The sequence below is a fragment of the Chelon labrosus genome (assembly GCF_963514085.1).
Source record: "Chelon labrosus genome assembly, chromosome: 2".
Lineage (NCBI taxonomy): Eukaryota > Metazoa > Chordata > Actinopteri > Mugiliformes > Mugilidae > Chelon > Chelon labrosus.
In genome coordinates this window covers 31855908-31866213 of record NC_140338.1, presented here as the reverse complement: position 1 = coordinate 31866213, position 10306 = coordinate 31855908, and the positions used below count along the sequence as shown (strand labels likewise).

Genomic DNA, 10306 nt, shown 5'->3' with positions numbered 1-10306 from the left:
AATATCCACATGAGCAGGTTTGAGGCGGTCTATAGCCACCCGCTCAGGCCCGCCCCTCATATCCACAACGAAGTTCTTAGACCCCCCCCACCAGGACACGGAAGGGCCCATCGTACCGGGACCGCACCGGGGAACGATGGCCATCGTGGCGGATGAAGACATACTTGGCTGACGGTAAATCCTTGAGAATGTAGGACTGGTTGAGGCCATGGTGAGACGTTGGAATGGGAATGAAAGCGTCAGCAATGTCCCGGGACACAGCACGATGGGAGGCAACCGACCACGGGGCCGTGGCATGTGGAAGAACTCCCCCGGGACCTCCGCAGACCTGGCCAGATGAACTTGGCCCCCACCAGCTTGGTAGAGGCCTTCACCCCCGGGTGGATGGCGTCAAAACCTGACGCCATCCACCCGGGGGACGTCGCAGAGGACACTGCCATGGCTGTGTAGTCGAGGCCCAAGTGGACAGACCCAGTGATGGCCCAGGAGAGGCAGTCGGCGACGAAATTGTCTTTGCCAGCCACGTGCTGAATGTCAATGGTGTACTCGGACCAGGTCTACCTTCGAAAAGATGGTGGCGCCGGCCAGGTGGGCGGAGAAGTCCTCTATGTGCGGCACCGGGTACCGGTCGGGGGTGGTGGCGTTGTTCAGGGGCACTAACCACCATCAGCCTTGGTCACCATGTGCAGGGGGGAGGCCTACGGACTGTTGGAGTGGTGCACAATGCCAAGGTGCTCCATGGTGAACTCCTCCCTGGCGAGAGACAGAGAGAGACGGTCACCACAGCATTTATTTAGTTCATATCTCATAACACATTGACTGTAGGTTTGTTAGGGCTTCTCTGTTGGACAGGGCCTCTAAATGTGTTTTGCCTTTTGGCACAAGGGATCGTAACATCTAATCCTGTGTATTAACAAACGTTTGGTCTGGAGTCAAAACAAAACTGTTGTGACTGTTGACCCGTTATACAGTCCTCCTGGTTAGAGACACCCTGCTATTATGAATTCAAAGTTCACCGCCATGTTGTTCTGCAACACATAATGAAACTGAAACTAAACATACACAAATAGACACACTCCCTCACAACCACAGTAATATCATAACCTATACTCATATCGTGTCAGTCCTTTGCACACATCTTTGCAACCTTTGCACACATTATGCTGCTAATCTGTCAAATCTTTACAACCACCCTGACTCAAGTCTGCTTAGTGTGTGCTGTTTTCTGTTCTGAGTAATGTCTTTTTATGTGTGCACTGTCTCCCAAGTGTTTTGGACTGTCTGTATTGTACTGTTTGTCTTTGCACCGTCTCTCAATCTTGCTCTGCTGGCACTGTTGTCTGCACCATGTCGCTTTGTCGGTTACCTTTTCATTCCCCATTTACCCCACTAACTGTCGGGAGCCATGAGTACATGATTTCCACATGCATTTTATTTTTCTGCTTATTGAAAATAAAGCGGGCAGTTTGTTTTAAGGCCTCAATGCACCCAAGCTACAACGCAGGCCTGCAACAGGGGTTTTGGGTGACTAGTAGAGACTGTTGTGGACCAAGTGTGTGTGTCAGAGTCAGTGTTTGGAATAACGCCGTTTAAAAGAACGGCGTTAGGTAACGACGTTCTTTTTTCAGTAACGGGGTAATCTAACTAATTACTTTTCCCGTCGTTACAACGCCGTTAACGTTACTGGACGTTAAATGCGGTGCGTTACTATGCATTGATTGAATAAACTGTGTAATCCGAACGCACCCCTGGCTCACCGCTAGTGAGGAGGTGGGTTAATAACGAGGTAAGCGATTATGATTGGCTAAGGCAGAGTCATGTTTCATGGTAGCCAATCAGAGCCAGTGTTTTTACACACATGCCAGCACACGCGCCACACACACACACAACAGCTAAACAGAGATTCGAAGAAGCAGCAGAGATGGCGAGTCAGGAGCAATCCGATGAAAAGTTGGCATTTTCAAGGTAGAGATATAAGGACTACTTCAAATTCATTGTGGTCAAAGGCAAGAACGTGCATGTAATGTGTACATTATGTCCAGGAGCGAAGACTTCCGTCGTAAGCAACTCTAATTTAATGAAGCATCTCACAACGACACACGCATCTACAAAGCTAGTGGCCAAAAACACCGATACCTCCACCACAGATGACAGCTCGCCGTCTAAACCCTATCGAAATATAAATATTATAATATATATATATAAATATATAAATATCGAAAGTTATGTACAAACACCTGTCTGTTCTACTCATTTCAACTGACTTGTGAAAACTGCTAAAAAAAATCCAAATTATTTGACATATGGCAACTTTTTTTTTTTTAACAGTAACGCAAATAGTTACTTTCCCTGGTAACGAGTTACTTTTATTATAGAGTAATTCAGTTACTAACTCAGTTACTTTTTGGAACAAGTAGTGAGTAACTATAACTAATTACTTTTTTAAAGTAACGTTCCCAACACTGGTCAGAGTGCATGTGGGGCCATCATATCAGACTGAGTAATAGTAAAACCAGGTACCATTTCAGTTAGATATTAATACCCAAGTGGTTTATTTCATTTCTTTTATTCATTTTGAACTTAAAATTTACTTAAAACTAAAGAAGAGACTTTGCATTTCAAGTTTTGTTGTGTGGTGTTTTATTCAAATATTCATATTTTATTTAGAAGCATAAAAACAGGGGATATCATAAGAGTAACCCAGGCCCCGCCCCATAGGTACATGAGACTGGTTTTACATAATGATAGATAACAAGTCACTACTTTGATATACTAACTCTATATTTTGCTTGTCAAAATTTTCACATTATTTAGTTTTCTTCTTTTTTTTTCATCACAGTGGCAGAAAAGAGCTTCAATTGTTCCTTGAATCTTTTGACTGTAAGACTGTGAGACAGGAACTCAATTCCCTTATAACCCATAAGAATCAAAGCTAACAACTTACACAGAGTCATAATTTGAGTGTTTGTTGACACAAGATAAACATGTTCATGATTTGGAACAGATTTCCTTCACCTTTAGCTCTTAATAGCCATTGGTTTTGTACCACTGAGCTCTAGCAACAACATCATTAGAGTAGTCTCCACCTGTTGTATTGGCATCTGCGTTTACGTAGGAATGGACGTTTCCATCCCCCATATTGTAGGCTGCAATCCCTCCTAAAGAGAAAAATACAAATGAAACTAAGCAAAGGTTTAACGGAGCCGTTATCTGATTTGGTAAAACAAACCTTTCAGCTGCTGCTCCTTGTTCCAGGACGGAAATTTTTCTCTGATCCGATTGATAAAACGAATCAGGATCTCAGTGCCTTGGCAGAGGTGTTCCTCACTGTCCCATGCACCTCGTGGAGTGTGTCCACCTCCACGTGGATTAACATCAACCTGCAGAAAAGGGACAAACGGTCTAGTTAGTGTACTGTAATAAGAGGCTCTGCTGAAAGCAGCAGTATTTGTGCCAACCTGCATCAGTCCCCAGCCGTTGTGTGCTTTTCTCTGATGGTCATAATCCCCCCAGCCGTTACTTAGCCCTTTTCCAGCCCTGGACTCTCTGGAAATGATGGCAGCAATAATAGCTGGATCTATCCCATATTTTCTCCCAACTTTGTTGATTTTTGTCTTGTAGTTAACCATTCCTTTAGAATCATTTTTTGCCATTGTGTGTGATGCCTCTACACCTTTAGGGAAAAAGAGTACAAAACTTGCAGTGCAACAACTGTGTCTATTTCCTACTTTTTCTACATGTCATGATCATATCAGTTCCCGTGTTCCTGAATGTGTTACCTGAGCCCAGGTTGTCCTGCTGGGCTGTATTCCATGAAGCTCCAGTAGTTTCAACCTTCATGATGTCTCCATAACCTACAAATGTTCAGATTATTAGACCCCATAGTTAGTAGTCAACAGACAGTTTAGGCGTGTATTCAAATTCTAGTTTCATAAAGAGAACTAGAATTTGAACAACAAAGAACAATGCAAGCGCTCACCCATTTTGTCAGTTTTCTCTTTTACTGTCCCCTTATGAGAGATCTGGATGCGGCGTCCCACTGTTTGGAGTCCAATGCAGGCTCACAGGACAGCTGTATTTGTATCCGTGGGTTCACTTCCAGTTTTACTCTGACCTGGAGCTGTTAACAACCAGCTGATTTACAAGAAATAAATTTCCCTGACTGAAACAGCTACGTGTGCAGGTGTTGCGTCAGAAAGCACCTGTTCGATTCCTGTCACATGATCCAAAACTTGTGGAAATCCTTGCACAACTGGCTCAGTTCCAAATCCATATATATAGATTTCTTTTCTTTCAAAATTATCCAAGTAGGTATAACGCTGAATATCTTGTGAACAACATAATTGTCATAACCAAATATTATTGATGCCGCTTTGCAAAATCCCCCCCAATCTGGAATGTACTACAAATGTTATACAAATGTATGAAGAAAATTGAAAATGCCCATGCTAGAAAGCATAGTACACTTATAGATGAATATAATTTACTATAGACCCCTGTTCAGTTCCCTTTTTTTTAATTTAATTTCAGTCTCTTTATTTTTTTTAATTACTGCTTTTTGTACTTTTTGTTATTGTCAATAAATGTTAAAAAAAAAAATGGTGTTGTGTTGTTTCCTCGTCACGATATGTTCCCGCCGTGTCGATTTCCTAGCCAAGACATTCACGTTTGAAAGTCCTTTAAACACTTGTCACAAAACACTGTCAGTCACCTGACTGCTGGATAAGAAGGGACTACAAAGTAACTTGCACAGAATTTAAAAAAAATGAGGAAAATAGCACTTGCGCCAACACGTTAAAGTATCTAAGTCAGCAAAATGCTTCAACAAAACGTTAGAACACTTTCTCACTGTACCACAGCACACACCGTTCGTCACACACAGGTGAGTCCACAGGTGAGTTCCCTCGGGAAAACTCCACTTTACTCTTCCTTACATCCTCATATTTTTAAGGTCCCTACATATATAATCTAATCCAGTAAGGAGCAATAATGTGGATGGAGGAACAATAACATGAATAACTTAGAGTTATCTGTTACAGAAAGGTGAGCTGTGATCCTACCTATGTCCTTTTTGCTGGTGCTGCTCAACCAACAAACCGCAAAGTACAGGGCGCTTGCAACAACAGACTGGTAGAAAGTCTCCAGCAACTTGCTGCATACATTGAAAAACCTGAGCTTCCTCGGGAAATAAAGTCTACTCGGTACAATACTCATTTTATTTTGCTTATTTAATATAACAATATTTGTTATTTTGTAATTAATTGCAGCATGCTTGAGTGTGATTGCCAGTGCAAAGAGAGAAAAGAGGAAGAGAGGAAAGAGAAATTATACAAAAAAATACCAGGTGAGCAAATGGTTGATAGGATGAAAAGCAGTAGCTGTGTAGCCAAAAGAATATATTTACAAGGAGTAGGAGCAACTACCATTGCCCCAAGATCCTCCTACAGACCACTAGAAATAAATATCTAATCATAATAAAAGAGGCTATGCTTATCCCACCTTAAAGTTAATTATTTACCTTCCACAAATCTCCCATCCAAACTCCAACTATATATTACCACAAAGAAAAAAAAAGATAAGAGATGCTGGTAAATCCAAGCTTGTGTACAATATGTTGCAAATCCTTGTGCGATTTTTTTCTGGTGTTCCATTCAGCAGTAAATGGTTTATGTTGTGTTCTTGTTGGGACTTGTGTGATTTGTGTACTACCACTTTGGCTAGGAATAATCAGAGTCCAAAAAAAGCTCATCCTCCTCTTTTTTATCACATGCAAATGGCTTTCACTGAACTGACAAGGAAATAAACATTGTCTTGTGATGTTGCCATTTCTTCTAAATGAATGGAGGCCTTCATCACTTCCAAACAGCAGGACTCAGCAGCAGTGGATACAGCACTGTTCTGGGAAATCCTTCATCACTCCATCAAAGATTTACAGTGGCAATTGTTCCCCATTTTGCGAACTCTGCCCTGAGAAGCATGGCTGAGTATCAGGGGGTAGAGAGAAAACAGCACTGTGCCAACCAGTGAAGTGAAGGACACTTTGCCATAGACTTGAGAGAATGAACAGATGCTAGATGAGGATGTCATTTGTTTATTAGAATATGCTCAGTTTGGAAGTGTTTTGTAATGATAATCCTGCTCTGGATCTGAGCAATTGACACGAGGCAACAGGAAGTGCTAAAGAAGAACAGACACAAAATATTCCAGGAGAACTCATTTCAAAAGCAGGCAAAAGACATGGAGAATCCTTTAAATGCATGCCAGAATTATGGGCACCACAATCTTTTTTCTGAATAAGTTCTTTAGATCATACCACACGCGTCATGCAACTGAAACAAACATCACACTCTAGATATCTGGGGTTTAAACAAGACCACTCTCTTATCCCTCCCCAACAGTGGCAAATGGTTTCATTTGATGGTTTTAAATGTGTGATACACTATGAGGTGTAGTTGCTGTTTCAATGTGGTTAATCTGTTTGTTTTAGTGTCTTTTAATGAAAATTCTAAATGTATTTAGTTTGAGTATTGTGAACCACCTTTATCTCCAGGCACTGTTTCGAAATGCATAAAAGAATCAGGGTCCTTATTCCTAAAGATTCTGAGAATCCTCTCAGAGAGCAGCTAACTTAGCCTAAAAATTCCTAGCAAGGAGTCTTTGCTTAGAAGTGATTCCAGAACATTCTCAGAGAACTCTGAGCAAAGACTGGACAGAAACTCTTATCTTAGTGACAAGGTGTGGTTGACCCCGTTGCTAGGTATGAGTCATCATTTCAGAAGGTGTGACTGGTTGATCATAAAAGCTAGATAAAAATACACTTTTGGTGATAATGGGCCTTGACTGGACCGTCAAATCAATTGACGTAATAATAGAATCTAATCTCTATGAAGACAGTCTAATTTTAACCCTCGTGCTACCTTTGGGGTCTCTGGGACCCCAAGCGAATGGACAGACAGATAGAGATCATGCAAGAGGGTAGCACGAGGGCTAAATAATATTTTGCATAAAAATAAATAAATCGTAAGCTATACTTTATCCTTCAGAAAATGTTCTTTCTAGTTTGTCTTTGTTTGTCTAAAATTATCCTACAAAAAACTCCTACTTGCACAGTATTCACATGCTGATAGTTCTATTTATTTGCTTCCATTCATTTACCATGCCGGTCATTTTTCGTCCATTTGGTATTAATGAGGGTAAAAATGGTTCAGCTTTCATCAATTTCTGTGATTGCTAACCGGCCTAGAAGAAGCAGTGTTGGTTGGCGTTCAAATCTTCTACAAACCGAGCAGCAATGGAGAAGGAATGACGTAGAAAACCCAACTGGACAGAGGAACAGTGTTTCCTTCTGGCTCAACTGGTCAATGAGAATAAAAGTGTTTTGAGATGTAGATTTGGCCCTAAGTCATCACTGCTGCATTGTTGCATTTTTGCATTTTTCCTGTTGCTAAATACCTCAGTGTTGTGATGACTTTCATTTCCGGTGATATTGCGACTGTAACAAGCTCGATCGTCATTCAGTGTTTGGAAAATATCTCTCCTGTCTCTTCTTTCAGCCATTTTCTCCTCTGCTTAAGAAACTCCAAAGCCTCCTAAAAGTCTTCCTCCCTGCTCTTAACAGATCTCACCTTAGGAGCTCTCTTAAGAGCTAAGATTCTTTAGGAATATCTTTTATCTTTATTAGGATCTACTCTTAACTTTGAGGGGAAATTCTTAGAAAAGACCATGATTCCAAGAATTTTCTTATTTGGCCACTAGGAGCAACTCTTTGCGCTAAGAATCTTTAGGAATACGGCCCCAGGTTTATATGCTGTATGTATGCTTTATTCAGATGTATGTCTAAATCCGCTTCCTCCTGCGACTCTCTTCTCCTCATCTCTTCTCTCTCCTTTTCTGTCTCTACCTGGCCAGCCTCAAGCAGATGGGTCCCTCCATGTGAGCTGGGACCTGTTCAAGTTCAAGGTTTCTTCCTGTTAAGAGGGAGTTTATCTCCCACCATCACCTCAGTACTTGCTGTGGAGGTTTCAGACTCTGGGTTCTGTAAAGCGTCTAGAGACACAATTGTTACTGGCGCTATATAAATAAATTTCAATTGAACTGAAAAGGTTCGTGTGGTTTGAGTATGTTGAAAATGACAACTCTAAGTAATATATAGTTTTTCACACAACACTGAAATATGGGCGACACAAATAATTACAGAACACCTGCAGATGGCGCTGCTGTCAACAAAATAAAAGCTTGCGTTTTGGGTTTGATGACAGTCATTTATATATTTCTTTAATGTCTTAATGAGCATTTTAAACAGTTTAATACTGACACTCTATTCCTATAATACTACTAGGGCTGTTAGTCTATCTTCTGACATTTCAATGAAAATATGTTGTGAGAATAATGTCAATACCTCTGAAAAGCAGTGATAGTTGTTTTTTATGTTGGATTTTATATTGGATTTCATTTGTGCTAGATATAAAAACAACGGCAGACCTGAAGGGTTGATCATGTTAGTATGATTTATGTTTATATATTTATGCACTACACTGCCTGTCGCAGGTCCGTCTTATGAGGTCTTTGTTTTCACCCAGAGCCAAAGGCTGTTTGTGAAGCTCATGAAAGACGACGTCAAGCCTCTGTCCTTAAAACTGGTCTTAATGTATAGCCTCCTCTGGATCATCCACCTCACTGGGAAGGCATGGCTTTTTTTCTGTATTTTTGAGTTAATACCCACTGTATTTTCCCATGGTACGCTGGACTCTACAGAGCAAACATTAGGCTGAATATAGCAACACAGTTCAGGTCCTTTAAGGTCAGTGAGTGAGGAAAAGTGGGTCAGACTTCACTTTTTGTTTGATATCACTAAATTAAGTGATCAATCAAGATATTAATCAATTGAGTATGAAAATATTGTGATTAAGACTGGCGACCTGTCCAGGGTGTACCCCGCCTCTCGCCCGATGACAGCTGGGATAGGCACCAGGAGACCCTGCTACCCTTAACAGGAATAAGCGGTTACAGAAGGAGATGAATATTGTGATTAGTTTCAGCCTGACCCTGCATCTGTGTGTGCTGGGAAGTTTTTTTTTTTTTTTTTTTTTTTGTGGTATGATCCTTCTTTAGTATCCCTCTTTGACAAGTGATTTGCACATGTGTACCGTCTCTTTACTCAGCCTTGTATTCATGTGTACTTTGACTGAGGCCTTGCTCTCTTTCCTGTTTGTGAGGAGTCTTGGCAGACTTTGCAGAGAAATTACCCACCTGGCCAAACTAAGTGTTTTCCTTTTGTTCTCAGTGAGGACAGCCACAGAGTCTGACAGTATGTGTACCAAATTTGAAGACTCACATATGTAAAAGTCATGGAAGCAGAGCACGTCTGTCAGCACCACATCTCAAATCTGGGAGGTCTGACATGAGCGGCCATCAAGCAGAGGAAAGGTCAGTTTCGCATTTCATATTACTTAAGGGTTTTACCACGTCTTTGAACGCCATGCACATATGAGGTCCAACTCTCCTGAATTGTGAATGTCTTTTTATTGTAGGAGAGGACGTTTGGCTGTACGGTGTGTGGAAAGGTGTTCAAGCGCTCCTCCACCCTCTCCACCCATCTGCTCATACATTCAGACAAACAGCCTTGAATTTCCCTAATATGGATTAAACAAAGAAGGCTTGATGTGTTGGTGACCTTCAGATGTGCTCCCATTCTTTATGCTAAGCTAAGCTAAGCTAAGCTAACCAGCAGCACCTTCATAATTGGCATACAGCTAGTCTTCTGATTTCACTGGTTCACCGGTAAGAAATGTCTAAAAATGGAACTGCACTGGTTTGGGATTTCCTCACATTAGGTCAGCGTCTGCTTGACCTACGCAATCTTACCGTCCTGTGTAGTCACACAGCTTGTGCTCCGTCTGTTTGTGTACTAGGGGAGAAGCCCCACGTGTGTCAGATTTGTGGGAAGGCGTTCAGCCAGAGCTCCAACCTCATCACTCACAGCTGTAAACACAGGGACGACCGGCCCTACCGCTGCCCTCACTGCCTGTATGGCTTCCAGCACAAACTGGACCTGCGGCAGCACCAGGAGCACCACTGCACCTACCGCTGACGGTTGCACAGCCAACACCTTCAGACGTTGATCATCAGGAGAAACACCGTCGGGAGAGAAAAGCTACTGACTGTGTTGCTCTAAAGACAGAAGATATATTATTTAGGTGTTTTTATTCAGCAGTGTTTTAGGACTGGGATAGGCTAAGAATTGAATCTTCTGTGTGCCTGCTCAGTTGTAAAGTTTCAAGCTACTCTCATGCTAAATACAGTGTTT

The 10306-nt window shown here is 41.7% G+C and overlaps 2 protein-coding genes across 2 annotated transcripts; one reads left to right on the top strand and one right to left on the bottom strand.

Moving 5' to 3' along the window:
- Positions 1–3024: 3024 nt before the first annotated feature.
- On the bottom strand, positions 3025–3983 carry LOC311495056 (lysozyme g-like; the record flags this gene model as incomplete). Its single annotated transcript, XM_084554368.1, has 4 exons — positions 3025–3158; positions 3230–3673; positions 3780–3854; positions 3980–3983. The coding sequence occupies 4 exons, from the start codon at positions 3981–3983 to the stop codon at positions 3025–3027; spliced, it is 657 nt and encodes a 218-aa protein (XP_084410494.1).
- Positions 3984–5976: 1993 nt separating this feature from the next.
- On the top strand, positions 5977–10090 carry LOC311495045 (zinc finger X-chromosomal protein-like; the record flags this gene model as incomplete). The annotated part of the gene is given in 6 exon segments (XM_084554357.1): positions 5977–5994; positions 9329–9398; positions 9401–9426; positions 9531–9623; positions 9627–9662; positions 9839–10090. Coding segments are annotated over 6 exon segments (495 nt in total).
- Positions 10091–10306: the final 216 nt, after the last annotated feature.